Consider the following 24,413-nt stretch of genomic DNA (forward strand, 5'->3'; position numbering starts at 1 on the left):
GGTTTTCGTAAAAAAGACCACAAATTACAACAAGAAAGATAGCTGTTTTGCTGAATTTCAGTCATTGGAAGTGTGTAGGAGAGCGAATAGCACCAGGAAACACTCTTGGAAGCTTGGGAAACACCCTAGCAGACTTGGATATGGAGTTCGTCCGAGGTCAGGTGTGCATTGTCCTGCACATGAGTCCAAGGTCAAGTGTACATTGTCCTGCACATGAAATAGTGCCAATCCGCGCTGTGAGTCTCCCTCTGGAATGATGTCAGTGATTTTGTGATCTGGTATGGTATTGGATGCCAAATCAGTGTGTAGATTGTTAGGGTTTGCATATAGCAAAGGGGCCAACCCATAGGGCTACCCCAAGTACTTGTGTGGGCATGGGGACACTGTAAAACCACCCCCATAAGAGCCAGGAAGGTCCTGGCTGTACCTACCAGCCATGGGTAGGCCATCGGAGGACTGTAGACAGCCCTAGGGGCATGCATGTCATGTGCACAGTGTGTATCTACCGTGTGTGCTACACGCATGCAAGACTAGCTTCGAGGTTTGGGGAAGTTTGGAGCTAGGCAGGCTGATTGACGAGCTGAGTTAGAGATAGACTAATGGGCGGGCACCCAAGTATGGACGGGCGACCCAAAAGCCCTAATGAAGAAGGCACCTTCTTCTAGAGAGAGAGGAAAGAGTGAGATGAAGAGTTGTCCACTCTAAGTGGCAGGCAGGTGCTTTCTGGAGCAAGCTAGAAAGGACAAATAGCCGGTTACTCCCTTTATCCTTGGAATCCGATCTTTTCTGCTCTTGCGTAGGAACAATATGCTCTATGTCAACTCCTAGAGCTCTTTAAGCAACTCCACTATGAGGCATTGTTGGCTGCAAGGTAAGTGGGCGTGTGTCACCACCACACACAATGCCCCAGATCCCTTTCGCTTCGAGCGATTCCAAATCATGGAACTCCACAAAGAGTAGTTTGTCCCATCCAGCTTATCCTCTTGCGATAGCACCCAAACACATATGTAGCATTTTGAGCCATGGTATTCAAATCCACACTTTAATTCCTGCAAGCAAACCAAGAAGCACTCTATGCCAGGTAACAGAATGCTTCTGTGCAAAGTTTTTGCCTTCAAAAATGCAACCACGCTAAAAATCAGATGATGCTCTTTTAATGTTCAACACCAGGGGTTTAGTTGGAAATATGGGTACAACCATAGTCACAAGAAGCATTTCAAGGCTACTTGCTTTTCCGTATTTTGACATTTTGTTTATAATCAGAAAAAGAAAACAATGTTTTGAATCTGAATTACACAGTTGCTCAATCAAAAACTGCTGATTAGGTTGAAGCTAGATTCATGCATCCTCATTTGTGCTTGCTTGGCTTTGGTTATGAAGTAGACAGCTGCATTCCATAACTCCCAAAAGATTTGACCACACCGAAGCTCCAAAAAATATTGCTTCTCCGTATTTCGACATTTTGTTTATAATCAGAAAAAGAAAACAATGTTTTGAATCTGAATTACACACAATTGTTCAATCAAAAACTGCTGATTAGGTTGAAGCTAGATTCATGCATCCTCATTTGTGCTTGCTTGGCTTTGGTTATGAAGTAGACAGCTGCATTCCATAACTCCCAAAAGATTTGACCACACCGAAGCTCCAAAAAATATATATTTTCATTTGATTTGTAATTTTTGGGATTTTATGACTTTCATTGTTCATCATTAGACAAGCACAAAAAAGGTACATATAGGATGGTATGGCATCTACATGACATCACATCCTCCAACATCCTTGTAATAAGCCCACAATGACCATAAATATCATTGACGTAAGACATTTTATGGCCACTGCACAACTCATATGTCTTTCTTCTCGTAACTATCAACATAAGTCCACATCAACAGTGTCCATTAGTTAAAGATTCAGAAGAAGAAAAGCCTACCTGAAAACTGCACATGGCACATTCTCGTAATCTGGCTTCACCTTCTGCCCTGCAAATAAGGTTTTCTGCACACACAATATTCGAATACATAATGATATAATGCCTACAAGTTAAAGATGACACCAGCAGGTCTCTTTTCCGTCCCCCTTTTTTATGATGGTGGGGTAACCCATCTAATGTGTAACTTAGTTAATCAAAGGTGGAATCATATACCGCCAAGCAAGTTCCCTCCATCAATGCAACCGGAGTCAAATTTATTCTATTTGTTACATCTCCAACTGCCCAAATACTGCGGATATTTGTTTGAGAAAACTCATTGACCTGAGAACAGACCACAAGGTCAATTTAAGTGCTCCACATGAACTCCAAACAACATAAAAAGAAAACACCACAAAAGATTGATGAAAAACAAACAAAACAGCAGCCAATTGCAGCTAAGAGTGGCATGTTTTGAAAACCACCTACCAAAGGACCTTGCTGTCCCAAGTTATGTATATAGTAAAGGTCAAAACCAATACCTTTTTTTTTGGGTAATGTGAAACGAGAGTCAAGATGCATAAAAGGGGAGGATGTCCTCCTCCTCCGGCTAGCCACTCTAAGAGGAGAAGGCTATCTCATACAATGGAGGGAGGGAGAAAAAACCACACAGGTGGTTTGTAATGCCAAATGGGCTCGCCACCGCTGTCAGTGAGATACAGACCATCACGCCAAATCCTTAGGAAGGCCTCTTGGTGCTTCCGCATGCGGTCTGAGCCACCTTGAAGCTGCCCCCACTGACCACAGAGGGTATGAATGATATTGAGCCAGATGATCAGGATGGATTTCATTGGTAGGGTGAGGGTGCCTTCAATGGCTTTGCTACATCGAGCTCTCCATATGTGCCGCGCAGCTATACTGCTGCAAATCTCCCATCTCTGGCAAGAACCCGATTGCCAATGACCTGAGTATGTAGCTAGAACTACATTGTAGAAATGCGAAGGTGAGAGACCCGAAGGGCTAGTCCCCCACCTTCCTCCTCATATGTCATGACAACCGCGGCCTCGATGGCCCAAGCAACTTTGCCCCACAAAACAATATGGGCAGGGGCCCGATCCATATTGAAAATGCATAGGATCCTCTTCCATACCTGCTAAACCTTCGAGCAATCCCAAAGACAGTGACGCTGAGACTCTTGGGGATAGCCACATCTCAAACATAATGCTAGTCTACCCCCGATGGCCAATAGCGTGCCAACTTCCAAGCTCCTATGTGCCACTTGCCACATGAAAAGGGTTATTTTCCATGGCCAAAAACTATCCACAACCGCTTCCAAAAATATGAGTATGTGTGCAGTAGGAGGCCCTGGGACCGCCACTGCTAACCTGTGACATCTGAATCCTGTGACCTAGCCGTGCAATGTAAGGAAAAAAGGGGGTGCAAGGCGTCTCCTCACTACCCTCTAGACCCTGCTATGTCCACTCTCCCAAGTCCCACAAGAGACTCATGAAGGGGTGCCTCCAATGGCTTCACTGCATCGAGCTCTCCATATGTGCCACGCAACTATACTGCTGCAAATCTCCCATCTCTAGCAAGAACCTGATTACCAACGACCTGAGTATGGAGCTAGAGCTAGCGTTGTAGAAATGAGAAGGTGAGACTGAAGGGCTAGTTCCCCACCTTCCTCCTCATATGTCATGACAACCACGGCCTCAATGCCCCAAGCAACTTTGCCCCACAAAACAATATGGGCGGGGGCCCGATCCATATTGAAAACGCGTAGGATCCTCTGCCATACATGTTGAACCTTCGGGCAATCCCAAAGACAATGATGTTGAGACTCTTGGGGATGGCCACATCTCAAACATAATGCTGGTCTACCCCTGCTGGCCAACTGCGTGCCAACTTCCAAGCTCTTATGTGCCAGTTGCCACATGAAAAGGGTTATTTTCCGTGGCTGAAAACTATCCAGAACCGCTTCTCAAAATCTGTGTGCGCGCTCGCAGCAAGAGGCCCTGGGACCGCCAATATCCTACTACTGCTAACCTCTGACATCTGAATCCCGCGACCTACCCGTGCAATGTAATGAAAAAAGGGGGTGCAAGGCATCTCCTCACTACCCTCTAGACCCTGCCATGTCCACTCTCCCATGTCCCCCACAGGAGACTCGAGAGAGGCCAGCCCTCCCAAATTCATAACCGCCAAAGTCTCTCTCTAGCCACATTGGCCAATGGAGGGTCGATGTGCCACTCGTGCATGAAAACCAATCACCCTCTGCAAGGTGCATCCCTTGAAGTCCTCTAAGGGAGTCTCTGCTCTCTCTTGTCTGCCATGAAGCCCGATAGAAAAGGTGAGTAAGGCGGAGCTATTTTCCACGCCATGAACTTCTAGGGGGTATATCATGTTTGGTGAACACTCCTGCCCACTGTGGGGGAGAAGGGTCTCGTATCGTGGGCAACCACACAGGGGGCGTGGCGGAGTCGATGTCGAAGCAGAGTCTGTCCCTGCCTAGGATCCCACTAAGGCTCCTCTTGAACCTCGAGGAGCAGGTGCCTGAATGTGAGCCAATCTTGAAGTGACCTAGCGGGGCCAGCCCCTATTCAAAGCTCCCCATGATAGGTGCGGGCGAGCCTCGAGCATGTGACCGCTAGGCAGGCAGACCATGGAGTTCGAGATCAGAGGCTGGTAGAGCCCCTCCTCAGAGGTTACTAGAGCTCATTGCTAAAGGGTCGGCCTGAGGTGATCCTAGGCACGCAAAAGGCTCGCCGTGAATCTGTCCTCAAATGCTAGGTTGAAGCCGCATGCCCACATCTCTATGAAAATCCATCTCTTGTTGTGAGGCTAAGGGCCTCCCACGGTCGGGCTATGAGCGGCGATCCTAGCCAACACGAAGTCCTCCCCAAGGGTCACCACCTGGAAGAAGACCTCTAACAGTCAACTTGCCTAATAAGGCTTGGCTCTAAATGGTGGGGTCAATGATGCCCAGGCCCCCTCTGCATCACAACTCAATGATTTATCGGTCTCCCATCACTACCAATCCACATAAAAGTTCTAGATCAAATGATAAACCTGACCAATACATGCCTGGAAGAAAAACCAGCAGGAGGTAATATACCACTTGGTGGCGAGAAGAACCTGGTTCGCCACCATTGCCCGGCTTGCTAGGGAAAGCCTGGCCCAACTCCAATATAAGAGCTTCTTGTGAATGCTCAGAAGAAGGGGGGCAAGCTGCTACTCAGGGGAGATGTCAATGCCAACCTGGCATCCAAGATAGAAAACTAGAGTTCCCCTCGAAACCCACTAAAAAGCCTCAACGGGACGCCATGTTGGGCCGGCAATGAGGCAACCCAAAATCCACACGACTTGTGCCAGTTGAGCCGTGCTCCGGATGCATGAGATAAAATCTCAATTGCCTTGACGAATCTCTGGAGGTTCCCCTCAGCCCCCGACGGGTATGGTGCTGTGTCGTCAGCGAACTCAAAAATCAAGAAGCTCCTCCTGCACTCAGATGGGGAGACGCAACCCCTAGAGTCCTACGGAGAGAACTGCTCATGGACTTAGCAGCAAACAAGAAGAGATAAGGTGCTAGAGGGCACCCCTGACGGACCAAACTTTGACAGCGAAAATCTGTCACCTCTAGCACCATGGATAAGAACCTAGGTATGAGGAGTTGAGTAGAGTCCCGATACACCTCGGACTCGCTCCTTTGGGAAACCCATCCTGCACATCGTCCTCTCTGGAAAGCCCCGATCTACTATGTCATAGGCTTTCTCTAAATCGACAGGGAGCACAATCAGATCCTGCTGCCACATCCTAGCCGATGCGGTCACCTTCCAGAAGGTGAAGATGTTGTCACGAATACTCCAATCCTAAACGGAACCGATCTATCTACCGTGAATCAAGTCAAGGAGAAAGGGCTGCACTCTCCAGCTAATGGCCTTGGCCAAAATTTTGTAGGCAGTCCCTAGGACAATGATGGGTCCTCATCGCCGAATCTCGGCGAATCTCCAATCTGTCACCACCCTCCTTGGGAATCAAGTGCATCAAACCCTCCGACAACCTCTCTAGCATGGCTCTTGTAACCATTCTCTCGTTGAAGGCAACCTTGAGGCCCCCTTACATGAGATCCAAGTGCCACAGAAATAAAGAGACTAGACGACCGTTCTCTCTTGGGCATTTGCCCCTAGGTAATGCCGCCTCAGCCACCCACTGCAAGCTCTTCAGATGTGAAGGGGGTCAGGAGGACCACCTCTCTCATGTGCCACCACACCCGCTCACGTGCATCAGCACCTGTGAGGAAATGGGCGCCCTGATGAGGAGTGCTAAAGAAATCTGTGGCGATGGCTCTCACATAAGGGAGGTCTATAACAATGGATCCATCCAGGTCTCACAACCTACAGATACTCTCTCTCCATCTGTGTGGGCCTGCAACCTCAAAGAAATCTTTAGGGACCCTGTCTGCCCCCTCTGTCCAAAAAGAGGCTCTAGCAAGATATCTGTACTCCACCCGCCGCTCCTCTATGAATCTGAGCTTGTACGGGTGGGAGCCAGTTGACTCTCAATCCACAGGCTATCTAGTGCAATCTCCTTAAGCCGTTGTAGAGAGGCCCAACTGCGGATACTCCTCTCCTACTCTCCGAAGCCACCCAATCTGCTCTAAGCTACCTCCAGTAAAAGACTGCTAACCTCGCCAACGCCTGCATCGAGGGCTCCTGTGACAGCGGCTCCTGAGTGAAAATCGAGCCTCTCCCAAATCCCCTCTATCCTACAGCAGTCCTTTACGTCCTGAATGAGACTATCTGGAATCCGGGTACTCACCTGTCTATCCTATCTCCATGGGTCATCTAGGGAGAGAATAACTGGTGCGTGGTTGGAAAAAGTAGTGCTAGCCAAATTAACAATCATGCGGCCACACCCACAAGCCCACTCGTCAACATAGAACCGATCAAATCTAGATAAGCTAGGGCCGGTATTACTCTTGACAGATTTGGAGAAACAAAGACTCCCATGACTACGTCCAAACTCTAGAAGATGCCGAGGATCGTGTCTCCTGAGAGCCAAAATCAACTCCTCCCATGCCGAGTACTCGGTACCTGATATAGTGGTGGTCATGGCCACCTCTGAGTTCATCATTGGTCGACTCTAGCATGTTAAAGTCCCCACCATACACCAAAAATCTACTTGTGGCACCAGGGACTGACAGACTCTACTCCAGAAGGTGGCTCTTCCTACTGCCGCATTCAGTGCGTAGACATTTAGGACGAAAATGACCTAAGTTGTCCAATGACCTAAGTTGACCACTACAGAAAAAAGCTACTCATTGACGAAAATGCATACTCCACCATGTTAGTATACACTCAATGCCCGCCTCTCAACATGTATCTCACTTTGATGTATAATGCACACATTTGTTAGGCCCCCGTTATGAGGAGTAGCCATGGTGCATATGTCTTTAGTGGGAACCCCGACTTAGATGCCGATGGAATCATTATTGTGACCATTGATGCTGGTTAGGAGATGGTCAAGGGTACGAGCGTTAGTTGGGGTCCGGGGCATCGCCCCGACTAAGGGAGTCTCATGCAGGCTAGCAACCCCCCTGGCGGGGGTTCAAGGGGAGGAGCCCCTGAGGCGACGGTATGAGGAATAATCCCTCATATACCAGGCTAGCAACCCCCCTGGCGGGGGTTCAAGGGGAGGAGCCCCTGAGGCGACGGTATGAGGAATAATCCCTCAGATACCAGGTCCATCATTAGTGGGCGGTGGTCCATGGGCCACGTTCTTGATGCGCGGGCAGTAACCATGTCTATGCAGTGTAACCGCCCTCCTTGTATACGCGTCCACCACACCGCCTACAGTACAATATATAGACATGGTTGTCATGAGCTAAGGTATCCAATGCTTGTGAGTATCCACCCCCTTCTACACCTCGTACATACTCCATCCAGAGTCCGTCTAGATCTCCATCAAGCTCTACTTGAGAGCCCACGGGTGGACAGCACCATCACTTGTACCTGTTTGGTATAATCAAACTTTTAAATTCTCTCCATTGTGTATCTATTGCATTGTCTATTGTGCTTTGTCTTGCTATCTCTTTCCGATGTGCCATATTCTTATACACCAAGGGGCCAAAAGAGTGGGACCAAAAGGTGTGACTCGTGCCTTGCAAAATCTTCCCACACCAACCGGTCCGTCCCTCTAAAAGACGGTGCTCCTATAAGAAGAGAATGTCAATGGGCCCACCGATTGCTGCTCTGTGGAGCTCCTCTCAAAGGACACTACGCCTTTGGAAGCACTGTCAACCCCCAACCCCTAGATGTTCCATGAGACCATCTGCATAGCTAAAGGCGGTGGGAAGTGGAACTCTCGAAACTTCCCTCCACTCAAACGTCTTGGACATGGTTTTCCATGGAGAGTAGTCACTGTTGGTCCTAGGGCGAAGCTCTTGGCGTCCATGTGGACTGACTCTGGTCGAGCCTTAGAGTATGCATACTCTAGACTCCATTTATCACAGTGCAAGTATGTGTAGGAGAGGGGCAGCGATACTACCACTAATACTTGGAGAAACACAAAAAGCAACACCTCTAGGCTGGAGGACAACATCTCCCTTTCCTGATCCCTGAGACTGAAGCTACCCAACTCTATCCGAGCCAAAGGTCAGTGGTGAGTAGGCACATCAGTGATACGCAAGTCATGCAGATGATTGGAAAGCCCTATGGCATGCCTCTCTATAGCAAGGACACTGACTCTATGCTCCAGTCCATCCCCTGTGCAGCACTCAGGGGGAAGAAGAAGATCATTGCTCCACTCTTTGGGGTGGACAGCTTAGAGTGGTATAACACGACACCGATGAGGAGGGGCTGCCTAGCAACTCAAAAGGGAGCGCCCGGGTCGGAGATGCAACCATGGTCATCTCTACCAGCTCCAAAAAATGATGAAACAACCACTGGACGGAGCTGGGTAGCTGTCAACGTATCCTCCAAGATCCTGCCAGCTTGATGCGCCTACGGATGCCGCTTGTCACTCGACGTCGGCCCACGGTCCCACCTTGGGCCCAACGGTCTACCTCTCTCCTGCGTGGGCCTGAGCCGAGTCTGGTGCTTTGGTACATGGGAGCTTGTCTCTCCTCCCCCCGAACTCTAGAGGCGGTCCCTTGGATTGTCGAAGAGGGGAGACTCTAGTGAGAAAGCCCATATGGCGATAGATGAAACATTGGCTTGGGAGGCCAGAGTACTCAGTTCTCTATAAAATCGGGTCTCCCACAGACTATGGACAAAATGGTGTGAGGCACTGATGAGTCTAGGGGGGCAATGTAGATACAAAGGGATGAAATCTTAGCCGTCCGTGCAAGAACTCAAGGAGGGGGGGATTCCATCACCCTCCCGGGGACACCACCTAACACCAAGAGGATTGGGCCCAACGGTCTGCGACTCTCCTGCGTCGGCCTCAACCGGGGCCTGGTGCCCTAGTACATGGGAGCTTGTGGCAGTCTCTTGGATTGTCGAAGAGGGGAGACTCTAGCGAGGTGGCCCATCTGGCGATAGATGAAACATTGGCTTGGGAGGCCAGAATACTCAACTCTCTGTAAAATCGGGGTCCCCCACAGACTATGGACAAAATGGTGTGAGGCATTGATAAGTCTAGGGGGGCAATGTAGATACGAAGGGATGAAATCTTAGCCGTCCGTGCAAGAACTGAAAAGGGGGGGAGCGGGGGGGATTCCATCACCCTCCCGATGGCACCACCTAACACCAGGAGGAGAGGAAGGTATTCCTTCCTAAGACCTAGAAAGCAGACTGTCACCGGAAAGCCTGAGACACCAGCCAAAGGGTCGAATGCTAGGTGGAAGCCATGCTGCAAAGAGGGTCAAGGCCGTATGCATTGCAATGAGGCTCAGCTGCATGACTCTGTCCGAAGCCGCATGCAAATCAAACTCGGCCTGGTAGTAGCTAGGACAGCGGAAGTGGTCGCCTCGAGGGCTCTGAATGACAATTCTAGACGATCGGAGAGATGAATCCTTTGCAGACAAGAATTACATGTATACATGTGTAGGTTGCAAGTGGTACATGTGCAGTTTCATGTGTGCGTGTACAGGTTGCAAGTGCTACAAGTACAATTTCATGTGTATGCTTACAAGTTCCATGTGTAAGCATACAAGTACCCCATGTACGCGTATAAGTCCCCATGTACGCGTATAAGTTTCGACAAACACACATACAGATTCCAAAAGTGTGTGTACTATTCCAAGCGTACATGGCAAAGTAGCAAGCTCGCGAGGAAGGGAAGACAAAATGCGACAAGGGGAGCGTGCAGACCGCACAAGGAAGGGGGTAACATGGTGACGAAGACAGTGCAAAAAGGGAAAGAGGGAATAAGGGGGAAAAGAAGAGAGCGGGGAGGGAGAGGGGGTAAGGAATAGACACGAGTAAGGGGGGATGGTTCTTTTTGCTGGCAAAGCAAGATCTTGGATATCAATGCTCCACTGTCACATTGTAATGTCCAAGCACTGGCTACCTCGTGTTTGTACAACTTCCGTTATGAGACGTAGCCAAGGTTGAGGAGTCCATGTGTGGGATGTCCCTTTATTCACATGGGATGGTGATAGGCTACATGCTAGAGTGGACCGTTCTCTCGTGATGGTTTATCCATGGAGTGGATAGACTTTACTCTTGGCCCTTGTGATACTCTGTCCTGACATTATGGGACATATATAGGACCCAAGATGAACCCAAATGGTTGTGAGAAGTGGGGAAAATTGCATAGTAGTCCTTTATGGATGGTAGCATCGACTATGAGTGTAGGCCGTAGCATCAACTATGATTGTGGACCTGGCTCATGAGGTATAGGCAATGGTTGCAAGAGACCAAGTGTTTTATGCTTGTCAAATTTAACCTTCTGACATACTGTGCATTCATGTACATACTCCTCTATGTCCTTTTGAAAAGTAGGCCAAAAGCAATATCTTTCCAATGCCTGTGTAGTAGGCAGAATCCTTATGTGTCCTGCATAGGGAGGAGCGTGGGACTCTTCCATAACCTTTTGCCTCAAGTTTTTAAACACGCAAATGTGCTTCTACATATACACATAACCATCCTTCAAAGAGTATGATAGGACCGTATGACCAGCATTTAAATCAGCCCATATACTTTTAAAATCATCCTCATTTTCATACATTCGAGGCATAGCAAATAAGTGCTGATGATGAACAATAGTAATAGCATTAATTTGTGGCCTTCTAGACAAAACATCAGCCACACTACATTCTTCTTCCAGGTGTATGTATAATCTGAAAATGAAACATGGAAAGAAAATTTGCCCATCTCATATGCTTTTCGGAAATCTTCCGTTGTGAGAGGAAATGCCTGAGACTCTGATGATCCGTTTTACCAATAAAATCGGCACCTAATAAGTAGTGCTTACAGATTTTAAGGGCAGGGATCACTGCAAGCATCTCTTTCTCATAAACAACATATGTGAGTTCGGCATTTTGCAACCTTCTACTCTCAAAAGCAACGGCATGTCCCTCTTGATCAAGACTGATCCAATGCAATCTTCACATGCATCACATTCTACCACAAAAGGTTTGGAGAGATTAGGCATAATAAGCACATGCCCTTCGCTGATTGCATTGTTTAACTTTTGGAAAGCTACAATTTGAGGTTCAGCCCATGTAAATTTTACTCTCTTCTTCACAAGATCATGCAAAGGTGTTGCCAGCCTGTAATAAGAGCATGACCCAAGAAAACTCGACTTCATGCACAACACTCAAATTTAGCTAGTCTAAAATGACTTGAATCTTTCCAAGATCCATTCGCACGCCATCTTTTGACACAATGTGTCCCAAATATTGAGTTTCAACGAGGCAAAACTCGCTCTTTTCACAGTAATGATAGCTGGTGTCTATGAAGCTCCAAAAAGACAATGGTTGTAACAATTTGGTCCTCCATGCTCTTTTCACATGATAGAACTCATGCCCAGACACATGGACAGGATGATGGACACATGGAAACAGGGTTCCTAAAGTTGGAATTGGAAAAAGCACTTGTTTGGGTCAAAAACAAGAAAAAGCAAAAGTCAAACTTTGTTGACCAAAAAGCTGAGGGCACCGTTGGAAAGAGGGCATCGAACTAGATCAAAAAGCTAAAAGCCACTTTTTCAAAAAGCAGCTCCAAGGCCAAAAAGCAAGGCCTTGAAGTTGTAAAAGCATAAATCAAGAACTTTGACTATTATCAAAGCAAATGCAGGATAATAAAACAAAAGCTATCGGATAAAGGCAAAAGCAAAGCAAGGTTAACAGCAAGCATCCCCTCAAGTATTTATAGGAGCATGCACCCTCTTGGTGCATCATAGAAACTCTTGGAGGCTCATAGAAGAAGTATCCTTGGGAAAAGCAAGAGCATCATCTTCCTTCTTGTGTGCTGCCCTTATAACGATATACAGCCGTCACCTTGGGAAGCTGCCACCGACGCTCCGCCCAGTAGCGCTCTCCTCAACCGGCACTCCGCCATCCTGTCCTCTGTCCCTATTCGGAGTACTCTGCTGCTGCCGCCGCCGCCTTCATCAATTCTGTGCGCAACCAGGTGCGCCAGCAAAAGCCAGCGCAGCCACCTTCGCTGCCTGCTGCTACTGTGCGCCGCCTGCGCCTCCAGCTCCACGACCCACTGCAGCCTCTGAGCGCTGCTCTGCAACGCCAGCCGCCCTTACGTTGGGAACTCTGCGCCACCCTGAGCAGAGCTGACCAGCAGTCAGCGCCAGTCGCCACCTTGTTAGCAGCGCCACCTGCAAGCATCCCTCTACATAGCGCCACAACTGTCTTCCTCACTGCCCTGAAGAGTCTGCGCCATTTCAGTCTGCAGCACCTCTTTTAAAGTACAGGTGCCGCCTCTGCCCTGTCTTCGGTTGAGCATAACTTTACCCTATACACAGTCTGCACCCACCGCCTCAGCTTTGTGCGCTGCCTGTGCAGTACTCTCTGCCCCAAAAGCATCACTGCTGCTGCCTCTACCTGCAGCATCTATCCCCTCAGAGTATTCCCTTTGAGCAACGCCAACTTCTCTAAACCCTCAAGGAGGAGAGAAGTTACCTTGTGGAGACACTATCTAGTTGTGAACACTTCTGTGATTGTTCTTGTCCAGATTGAGAACAAAGAGCTTTTGTGGATATTTGGGAACAAGCCCGGTGTAAGACTCTTGTGGGTCAACCTCGCGGTGAGCTCGGCATCAGTGATCTTGTGCCTCAACATCGACCTAGGCCGCCGGATCTCGACATCGACACCTTTGTTTGATATTGAATTCATTTGTTGTATTGGTCCTAGCCAGTGTTGTATAGAAACGCGTTTCGTACAGGTTTGAAACGTACGAAACATTTCGAAACGTTTCGTCCTGTACGAAACGCATTTTTTATTCATCATCGTGAATATTTTAATACCCTACAGCCCGTCGCATCGAATCGTTTCGTACCTTTTCTGTGCACATTTCCCAATGGCGGCCGCTTGTACTTTTTTGCCATTTTGTGTGCCAGCTTGCCATCGAATCAACGCGCGTGTCAACCTGCCTGCTCCTTGGTGTCCTTGGGCCTTGTGGAGGTCTTCTAAAGGGGTAATGTCATGTTTTTGCTTTATGTTGGTTTTCTCTGCACAACTCACAAAGCAGCATGTTTTTTTCTCTTCCCTCAATATTTATGGCATATCTTCCTCCCCTTGCTCTATTGAGGCCTAAGGCTATCTACCTTCTCTTCCCCTTGCTCTATTGTTGGCCAAGATGACAGTTAAAATCATGAATCATAAAATGAGATTACTTTATGTTATGTGTCGCACTTGCAGGGCCAACAATCTGCATTTATCCCCGCCTTGAAGGATGCCTCGAACACGTGATTCTCTTTGGAACAATGTCACCTTCGGGTTGGCTCGGGCTCCGGAAAGTGGAAATGCAACTTTTGTGCTAATAAGCACCATGGCAGTGTCACCCAGCTGAAGGCACATTTGTCACAAACAAAGGGTTTTGGCATCAGGCCATGTAATCATGTGCCACAAGAAATCTATGATAGCCTAGAGGCTTGGAAGGTCATGCAGCTAGGTATCCCCCTCGAGGATATCCCCCTCGTGATTTGTGTTATCATCATATCTTACATGTATTTTGTTTTTATTGAAATGAATTCAATGTGGTGGTCTCTTATAAGTTATGTCAACAATTTTTTCTTTTTGTATATTTCAAGTTAAAATATACATGCTTTTTCTATTTTGTATGAAAGCTTTTTGTACCCGCTTCTTACCTTTTATGAAACATTTCAAAACGTATGAAACCCATTTCATACCTACCGTTTCAGAAAAGCCTGGCAACACTGGTCCAGGCTTGGAAAAGACGGTACATTGTTCTTGAAATAAATTCCTGAAGAGGAGGCGAGACCTGTTTCTCACTCAACGTGGTGTACCGTGTCAAACCCCTATTCCCATATCTCTCTCTCTCTCTCTCTCTCTCTCTCTCTCTCTCTCTCTCTCTCTCTCTCTCTCTATCTATCTTTCTTTCTCTCTGGTACACGTGTTGCATCTCTCACTACACGCTCTGTTGGGCTTACAGTGGTATCAGAGAAGAATTTCTTTTGAAGAAATCTTTTCTGGGGTGACAAAACCATGTCGAGAGTTGAGGGAGACCAAGGGCCTCAAGAAGGGAACAACTTCGAAGACAACCCAGGACATCCAGAAGAGATCCAAGGCCGCCAATCTGTCTCTCATGAGACCACAGTCATGACATCAGCTGAATATCGAGAATTCCAAAAGTTCAAAAGGTATCTTCAAGATCAGGATTTCCTAGCTTGGAGAGCCAAGAAGGAACAAGACTACAAAAGAGCCCAAATGTTCGAAGGCTTTATTAAAGACCAGACCATCAAAGCCGAAGGTGTGGAAGCCGCCAAAGCATACTTACAAGGTAAAGGGGTTTCCTTTGGGGAAGAACCCAGAGCCACCTGATCCATCACTCATGGAGGACAGAGAGAAGCTACCCCTAGACCCGCTCTATCAGATGCAGCCTCTTCTGGCCCAGCAGAAGAGAAGAAGGCAAAGGAGCCTTCAACCGGCAAAGCAAACTTAAGTCAGGAGAGAAAAGCGTAAAGTTTCATACCTTTTATGGAAAGCAGGACACTCAGAAAGCTCTATCCTTCATCAAACAGTTTGATGCCACCTTTGGAGGCGAGGACTTCTCCGAAAAAGTCCAAACTCCGTACGGTCTGTATGCACTTAAAAGATGCCGCCTTGAATTGGTACCTAAAGGTGGTCCCAAAAGGGATCAAACCTACCTCATGGGCTGATTTTAAAACCATGTTCAACAAGAACTTCCTTCCCGCTACCTTTGAGATAGATGTACAAAAGGAATGGGACATGGTAAAGCAAAAGCAAGAGAAAGTGTGGCAACAATCTTAATAACGTTTCAACCGTCTCATTGAAGTTTACCTCATATACTCCTATTCCACCATCGATGGAAATGCGAAAGTTTGTAAATGGATTGCAGCCAAAGCTTTGTCAAGCAATCTATATGATGGGACCAAAAACCTTGGAAGCAGCCCAAGACAAAGCCTTGCAAGGCGAAGCTCTATATATGCCTTGGATGGTGGGTAAATCACAGAATGAGAATCGAGACTCGTCTCAAAAGAAGAAGTTCAAAGGGGGATCTCAAGCAAGGAACAAGCCATAAGAAAAGATGAACAAAAATGACCAAAAACCCCGATTGTATCAAAAAAAGCTATCCCGCAAGCAACTCGAGGATTATGTCAAAGAAGGTAAATGTTTCCAATGTGGAAAGAAAGGACATATCGCTACAAAATGTTCTGATAAACTGAACCAAGAAGCCAAACCACCCCAAAGTAATGCATTATCTAAAGAACTTCAACATCAAGATGATACTCCACCAGAGAAGAGGCAACTCTTCAAAGCCTGGGATAAAGTGGCAAACCAACCAGTACTTATCCACTTCGATAGTGGTGCTACCCAACACTATATCCATCCACACGAGTGGTTGAAGTCATGAACCTCCCTCCGGATAGGTTCGAAACTCCTATTACAACATGTGCCGCTTTTGAAGTAATGTCAACCGACGTGACTCCTATTTTGGGAAAGCTTCGCTTACAGATCGGAGACTATGTGGATCACAAGAACTTTGTGGTTGGAAAAATTGGACATTGTGAAGTGATTTTGGGTATGCCTTGGCATAAGAAGATAGATCTGGCCATTGATTGGGCTGGAAATAAGATAAGGTTTCCTTTTAAAGGCAAGAATGTAACCTTTGATGTAGGAGTTGAGGGGAATTCCATTCCACTCATTAGTCATGTAGAAGTTTCTAAAGCAATAAAGCAATCTATTTCCTTATACTTGATATATGTAAGAGATCCAAAGGAATCAGAAGGTGATGAGTCACTCTCAACTCTTGATCATGAAAGGAAAGACTTCCTAAAGAAGTATGAGGATTGTTTTGCAGATACTCTTCCAAGAGAGCTACCTCCAAAGAGACCGGAAGATCATAAGATTGACATCATGCCAACGCTCACCTCCTAATAGACCTCCTTATCGAGAGTCAGACTCAACAAGAGGAGATTATGAAGCAAGTGACAGAGCTTTTGGAAAAGAGTGTGATTCAACCTAGCTTATCACCTTTTTTCTCCCCTGTTTATTGGTTCAGAAAAAGGATGGTTCTTGGCTCTTAATAAGATCACTGTAAAGAACGGGTTGATGATATCTTGAATAGATTGGATGGAGCCACTATTTTCAGCAAGATTGATTTGAAGAGTGGATACCATCAAGTCAGGATTATTCCAGAGGACATTCACAAGACCGCATTCAGGACTACCTTTGGACTCTGTGAGTATTTGGTGATGCCTTTTGGTCTTACCAATGCCCCGGCTACCCTCAACCGAATGATGGAAAGAATATTGCGAGCACATAGAAAGTTTGCAGCTACTTTAGCATCGGCGGAAGCACTTGGATATGGTATTCGAGGAATTGCGGAAGCACAAGTTGTATGTGCATAGCAAGAAGAGTGAGTTCTTTTTGTCAGAGGAAGGGGTCATATAGTGTCTCAAGAAGGGGTCATGATGGACCCAGAAAAGGTAAGGCTATTGTGGGATGGCCAGCATTGACTAGCGTACATGTAGTTCGAAGTTTCCTTGGCTTATGCTCTTATTACAGGAAGTTCATCAAGTGGTTTGCTATGGTAGCAAGTCCACTACATGATTTGACAAAGAAAGCCGTGGGATTTCGGTGGACCAAAGCTCAAAAAGAATCCTTTGAAGCACTTAAATTTTATGCTAGCAAAGGACCGGTATTGATTATTCCAGATTTGTCGAAGCCATTCGTGCTAGAATGTGATGCTTCAGGAGATTGCATTTTAGCAGTCTTGAACCAAGAAGGCCATGTCGTGGCCTATTAGAGTCGAAGACTTCAAGGAGCTTGGCCTCTGCTCTCTATGACATTAGTAACTTTTATCAAACATGTGCCCTCTCTAAGAGGCAAGAGGCCTTGGATTTAGAAAGAGCTATTACACGTAGATTGGCTACCTTACAAAAAGAGCACGAGAAACATCCTCATGCTCATGAACCAAGAAGGCCATGTCATGGCCTATGAGAGTCGAAGACTTCAAGGAGCTTGGCCTTTGCTCTCTGTGATATTAGTGACTTTTATCACACATGTGTCCTGTCTACGAGGCAAGAGGCCTTGGATTTAGAAAGAGCTATTACACGTAGATTGGCTACCTTACAGAAAGAGCACGAGAAACATCCTCATGCTCAATGGGTTGCAGATTCTTTATGTATTGTTAGGGCAGTACCTCATCACTCTCTTGAGCAGCGCACGGAGTACCGTTTCCATGCCCAGGAATCCTTTTGGACACAGATGGGAGGCAGATGTAACAAACATTTATTTGCTACTCACGGCCCATCTCATGCCAGAGATAGTGTCAGGCAGTTGCAGGATTCACATGGCACTCTTCACTCAGATCCTCTTATGGTTAGACAGATTGCCACTGATTTCTATCGCCAGCTTCTTAGTGCTAAGCCGCACTCTGATTTGAGACACAGGGCACAGAGAAAGGTTTGGAATGCATTGCCACATTTGATCACTGAGGAGATGATGTGTGCTGCTCGGGATGCCCCTTTTTCTATGCAGGAGTTCAGTCATGCTCTTCATGCCTTACCTCATGGTTAAGTGTCCAGGGGAGGATGGGCCTCTCCCCTTGTTTTTTCATTACTTATTGGGATGAGATTGGGACTCAGATCACATCGTCTCTCCAAGAGATGTGGGACACAGGTGCTGTGCCTTCTTCTCTGCTTATTTATCTTATTCCTAAGAGTGGGGATAAGACATTGATTGGCTAGTGGAGACCTATCACCTTACTTGGGACTGCATATAAGATTCTTGCTAAGGCAGTGAGCATTAGATTGTAGCCAATTTCGCAAGATATCATTCATGATACTCAATGGATTCTTACACGGCAGGAGCATCTTTGATAACATTTTCTCGTTTTGGGAGGCCGTCGAATGGGCTAAAGCAAGCAATCAGCCCTTAGCCATTCTGCTCTTGGATTTTTGAGAAGGCCTATGATAGAGTAGCTTGGGACTTCCTTCAGGGTACTCTTAGCCATATGGGCTTCTCTCAGAGATGGATCAAGGGAGTTTCATGCATGTATCGTGATGCCCACAGTAGAGTGCTCGCTTGTGGTGATAGAGGAGAGCGGTTTCAGATTTCTCGCTCAGTACAGCAGGGTTGCCCTTTAGCCCCATTATTATATATCATAGTTGCATAGGCCATGAGCATCTTTCTCCACTCCACTGCTGGTATTTTTGGATTGAGGTTGCCTCTTCGTAGTCAAGAGGAATTGGTTGACTCTGAGTTAGCTGATGACACAGCCATGTTATTGCAGACTTCACATATATGCTTATGTTCCTTCCGGGTAGCACTAGAGGAGTTCTGTTCGGCAATCTTAACCGGATATACTGCAAAGGCCTTCTTTTCCTGCCTCTCTTCAGCCAAAGCCCCTTCTCTCTCCGTATTCACCATACCCATCAACAACATCCTTGTGGAGGACAGCACTGATCCGCCACGCAGGGCCCCAACCATCCTCCATCTCTCCAACTTCATCAGCCTCACTCAAATCCAATGGAAATTTGACGAGGAACAGACGGGGCTAGTCTTTTCCTTGGAATCCCTCTGCTCTCTCACACAACTCAACTTCATTTACATAAACAATATTGAGGTCGTAGAAAGGCAAATCCCTGCTTGTCTAGCTGCTAACCTCATTAACTTGCAATACTTGACCCTGTCTGGTGTCTCACTGTCAGCAGGCGAATCGCCCCCCTTCCTCTTGAAACTGGTTAACCTTACCCAGATGGCACAAATCTGTTGGTTTTTGGGTTAGTGATTCACTGAGAGCTGCTTGGGGTGCAGAGCTTGGTTTTACTTGGATCAGCATAGGATGCACTCAAGGTTGTTAGGCGTCAGAGGCGTTTGGTACGAGGCGGGTATGGTACGCGCCTCGAAAGACTCGTATTTTTTAGAGACGTTGTTCGAGGCGTCTGTTATATATATAGATATAAGACGTTGTTAGAGGCATCTATTATATATATAGTGATAGATAGATATAATATATATAGTGAAAGTTGAGAGAGAGAGAGAGAGAGAGAGAGAGAGAGAGAGAGAGAGAGAGACTAGAGTGTGTATGTATGAGCCTTGAGGGAGGGAGAGAAAGAAAGAAGAAGAAAGATATATTAACGTCTACGAGAGGCCAAAGTCAGCCTATGAGACAAAAAATAATACAACTGTGTTCTTCCGGTCATCGGAAGAAAAGAAAGAAAAGAAAAAGTGTGCATGTGTTTGGATACAACTATGAATCATCATGGATCGGTGGAGCCCATATACAAACAATATAAGGGGGGGTGGGGATGTGGATGGAGTGCTAAGGCAAGATGCATCTCTATATGCTGAAGGGGTAGTACAAGCATGCTATGCAGATCTATGTCTAACTCCATCCAGTGCCATAAGAGGGATATAAGATATCATACATCGCCGATGCTGAGGCTGTGAATGGCGTGAACATGTACCTTGAGTCTGAATGAAAGCGAGCTACCCTCTCCTGTGTCTCCATCTGGTGTCTCATCCGGATAGCTGCTATCTCTTGGTGACGGAGTCGGGGTGCTCTATGTCCAGTCTGTCTAGGTCTCCTCCTGGCTCTCAATTCCTCTGCTCTCTGTGCGGTCACCCCAGGTGGTACATCAGCTGGCACTGGCATAGCTCTCTGGAAGAAATCTGTGAGCTGGGACTGTCTCCCACCCGTAGTGGGAGCGGGTGTCCGGAGGAGTCTCTCTCGAGAACTATGAAGCTCTAGTAGTAGTCTGCCAAGCTGTCGTTGGTCCGAGGCCTCCATCAACTGATGTAGTTAAGAGTGCTCCTCAAACAATCCTGCATATCTATCTCTGACCCCCTGGTGGGCTCTACATCTACATACAAAGTGATCCTCAGTCTCCACCTCCTCGCGGCACAATCTGCATATCCGCTCAGCTCTGGGAACCCGTGCCGCTCTCCTAGCCTCTATCTCTAGCTGATGTGATGAGACTCGTAGCTGTCCAATAGCAACGCGAGAGCTGTGTGGCATGTGATGAGAGAGGGTGTGTATGAGAGAGGGAGAGAGTGTGTGTGTGTGAAAGAAAGAAAGGCCAAACTCACCTATGAGACCAAAATAGTTCATCCTCATCATCTGGATACATCATCAAGATTCAAGGGTACAAAGTAAAATGAAATGAACTGAAATGAACCGGTAGAGTATACAAAGAGCTCCAAAAGTGGGTATAAAAAACATCATCATCCTAGTGTGTTTGAAGTTTGAACTTTGAACTTTGAACTTTGGGTCTTGAGAAAGGCTTAAGGGAGGAAGGGAGAAATGAAATGAAATGAAATGAAATGTTATATTAACGTCTTCAAAAGGCCAAAGTGACCTATGAGACCAAAGTTACAACCATATGACATCTGATACACTATCTGGAAAAGAAAAGAAAGGACTGAAGGTAAGTATCTAGCCCTACAATATATCAATAGGGAGCATCCGGAAGCAGCAACTAGGGAGAGTGGGAAGCTAATGCTACTAGTCAAAATGGGGTACATGAGTACATGGATACATGGATACATGAATATGGGGGAGTACAAAAGTGACAGTGAGTCCAGCAGTATATGGCTGGAGTGGTAATCATCCTAGGAGCTCTAGCACGGGTCTCTGCCGGATGGCCTGGATATCTGCCATAGTGAGATGCTTGGTCGGACGAGCCCGGTGCCTCGCAATGATGCTCTGAATCCTCCGGTGTAGGCACCGTCTCTGATGTAAGAGGGGGCTGCCGTGGGCCCTTAAAGCCCCCGTCTAAAGACTCACACCAGCCCAAAAAAAAAATTGTGGACGCCTCGATCAGGCAGTCGTACGCCTCGAAATGTTAGAGACGTGCCTTGTAACAACTATGGATGCACTGCTAGATATTGGGATGCCAAGTTGGGATTGATATTTCTCCTGCGCGCACAACAGTTTGCTCCGGTACTTATGAGTATCCGGAAGAAGCTCCTCCATTGGAGCTCTAGGAGATTAGATTTAGCTTCCAAAGCTTTGGTGGATAAACAGGTATTGCTTGCCTCAGCTTGCTTTATTGCCTCTTGTTGGTGCTTCTCTCATGTGTGCATTGGTCAATTGCGGCGATCAATCCGCAATTTTCTCTAGTCGGGTTTGGATGGCACCTCAGACACTCGTACCAGGGTAGCTTCGCTCACAGTTATTCAGCCCAAACAAGAGGGGGGCTTGAATATTATCGATCCGGATGTTCAGTGCGCAAGGCGTTGCTCTGCAAACTTGTGGTCAAAGGTTTCCTACCAGGCACTGAGCCTTGGAAGGATTTTTTCTTATCTCAGATGTCCGGATGTACACCCCGGAACGGGAGAGACTGGATGCCCAGCACACAATTTTTGTTCATAGAGGCTAATATCAGGGCACCATCTTCTCCTCTTATTGGAGCCATTGTCAGAGCATGGAGAAGCATGAGATCTTTTTTGCGACAAAGGCTTCCTAGGTCTTTGGATGAGGCTGACCAACAACCTATTATGTGGAACGAGCTCATCGGGGATGAGGCCGGTCGGCCACTTGGTGCATCTCGTTATATGCAGTGGTCACGATAGGAGAGATGTGCATGCACAGTTCTTGCTTGGAAGAACTTTAAGAGTCTTCCGGAGGATGGGAGAGCTGCATCCATTCAACATCTTAGGGACTCTCACATTCGTATTGATCAAATCGATGCAGCTATTCCACATGAGTGGCTCTCTGGGACCTTTCATGGAGACTATCATCCGAGTTGGCGGGGAGTTTTTTCGAGGATAGGCATACCTCTGCAGGTCATTGCTCTCCCGGGCCAGGAGGCTACAGATTGCATCATTTACTCTATCATGCTTGGACGGAGATTGAGGAGATGTAGTATGGAGGAGATCATCCCAGATACTAGGCTTAGTCCAGTGAGGATTGTTGGTCGTTCAGGGAAGCATTGGTTCATTGACCCTTCTCCTCAAATAGTGACTCATGGCTCTTGGTGTTTGTGGTTATACGGTGTCAGTCCTATCACATATCTTCAGTGGGATCCAGGAGAGTGGGAGTGAATTGATGCCTTCGATCCTTTGAAAAGCCTTCCTTTTTCCAGTTTTACCGTTCGGAATGCCAGGCTTCTCCTCACTCGACAGATGCATAGGATCCCTACTCTTAGGCCTCGTTGGGAGAGCTATGATATTTCTCCAGTGATACAACGCAGATATTGGCATAGACTTTCGCACTCATACAGAAGGAGCCAGAACTCTCATTTCTTTTGGTTATTCTTACATGGTGGTCTCCCCACCAATCAATGGAGATCGGTTTTCGGTGTAGCACCTTCTTGTCCTAGGTGTGCGGCAGATTCGAAGACTATACAACATTGTTTATGGGGATGCAACGCTGCACAGCAGATTTGGGGTTCTGTAGCCCAACTTATGGGCAAATTGAGTGGCCGAGCCATGCATGTGACTTGGGGGATAGTTGCTTGGCTATCCCAGTCCGGTCCGCAGCTTTTTTTATGAGGACAGTGGTACAGATTCTGCTATTTTCATTTGTAGAGGTATTGCCCAACATGGTTTATTGCAGGATGGCCCTCGCTCTCATTATACACCCCCCAAACAAAGGATTGACACCAGTTGGGAGCGTCGGCGCCCTCCATCTCCACGGCCTCTCAACCATTACGTGGCTCACGACTACAATCTACACTTGGGGAGAATTGGAACCCCAAGTTGAAGGAGGTGGTGGATATGGCGGTGGCCCGCTTCTTCTTCCATGACCACATTGCCTTTCAAGCGGCTAGGTAAGTGCAATCGATCATTGCCAATTCATCATTCATGTTTTCATCATCCTAGTCCCCTTCTCATTAGTAAATTACTTTCTTGAATAGGTCGGAATACTTCAAGGCCATGGTTAAGAAGATTGGGGAGTATGGCTCAACCTATACGTCCCCCTCATCCGAGAGCTTGCGCACTACATTGCTCAAGAAGGAGAAGCGCGTTGTAGAGCTAGCGGCTGACAACACAAAGCGGCAACGGGAGAGGAACGAAGTCTCCCTCATTGTGGATGGATGGAGTGACACCCGCAAGAGAAGTATTCACGGTGTGGTTGCATATTCCCGCGGAGAGATGTACTTCATCTCATCTCATGATGCATCCGGCACCGGGAAGAGCGCGAATGTGCTTGCAGCGGAGTGGGCTACCACCATGGAGATCATTGGCCCCGAGAATGTAGTGGGCTTTGTTGCGGATGGGGAGCCTTCCAATAGGGCGGCGGAAGCTATTCTCCAAGGTATGTATGGACATGTCACGGTGTCCTTTTGTATGGCTCATTGCCTTAACAACCTCCTCAAGGACATCGCGGCATTGCCATGGATCAGCCCGCTCATTGAGGAGGCCAACACCATGTTCTCCTTTGTCCTCAACCACCAAAGACTTCGGCATAAGTTCAACAAGAGGTCATGTCTCTCTCTTCTCAAATACTCCGACACGCGGTTTGCCTACAACTTTCTCTTGTTGGGCCGGTTGAAGGATTGTAGCAGTGCTTTGAGGGGGCTTTTCCTTAGAGACGAGTTTGTCGCCATGCAAGAGTCCCGTACAAACACTGGCCAAGAGTGTAGGCTCTTGGTGGGAGCGTGTGAAGACCACATATGCTATGGTGAGGCCCATAGTCCACCTATTGAGGATTGTAGACGCTATGTAACCATGCATAGACAAGGTCTACGAGGCCATGGATCACATGATAGAGAAGTTGAAAGACTTCGTGCCTGACGAAGACAGATACGAGGAGATCCATGCCTTGTGTCTAGGAAGGTGGAATTCCTACTACTATCCATTGCATGCAGCAGCTTATGTGGTGGAGCCAAAATTCCAAGGCAACAAACAGGAGAGCGACCGGGAGGTGAGCGCTGGATGGAGAATCATCTTGGA

At 47.2% G+C, this 24,413-nt stretch overlaps 1 protein-coding gene across 1 annotated transcript in view; it reads right to left on the bottom strand.

Moving 5' to 3' along the window:
* The window catches only part of LOC147621043 (glutathione reductase, cytosolic-like), an 81,017-nt gene that overhangs the window by 14,330 nt on the left and 42,274 nt on the right, over positions 1–24,413 (bottom strand). Inside the window, exons 11-12 of the mRNA XM_086825292.1 lie at positions 2,144–2,251; positions 1,931–1,995 (exon numbers count right to left, since the gene is read on the bottom strand). Coding sequence (XP_086681418.1) covers positions 1,931–1,995; positions 2,144–2,251 — 173 coding nt within the window. The remainder of the gene's footprint in view (positions 1–1,930; positions 1,996–2,143; positions 2,252–24,413) is intronic.

This window comes from Cibotium barometz, chromosome 31, assembly GCF_041138505.1.
Source record: "Cibotium barometz isolate CiBa-2024 chromosome 31, ASM4113850v1, whole genome shotgun sequence".
NCBI lineage: Eukaryota > Viridiplantae > Streptophyta > Polypodiopsida > Cyatheales > Cibotiaceae > Cibotium > Cibotium barometz.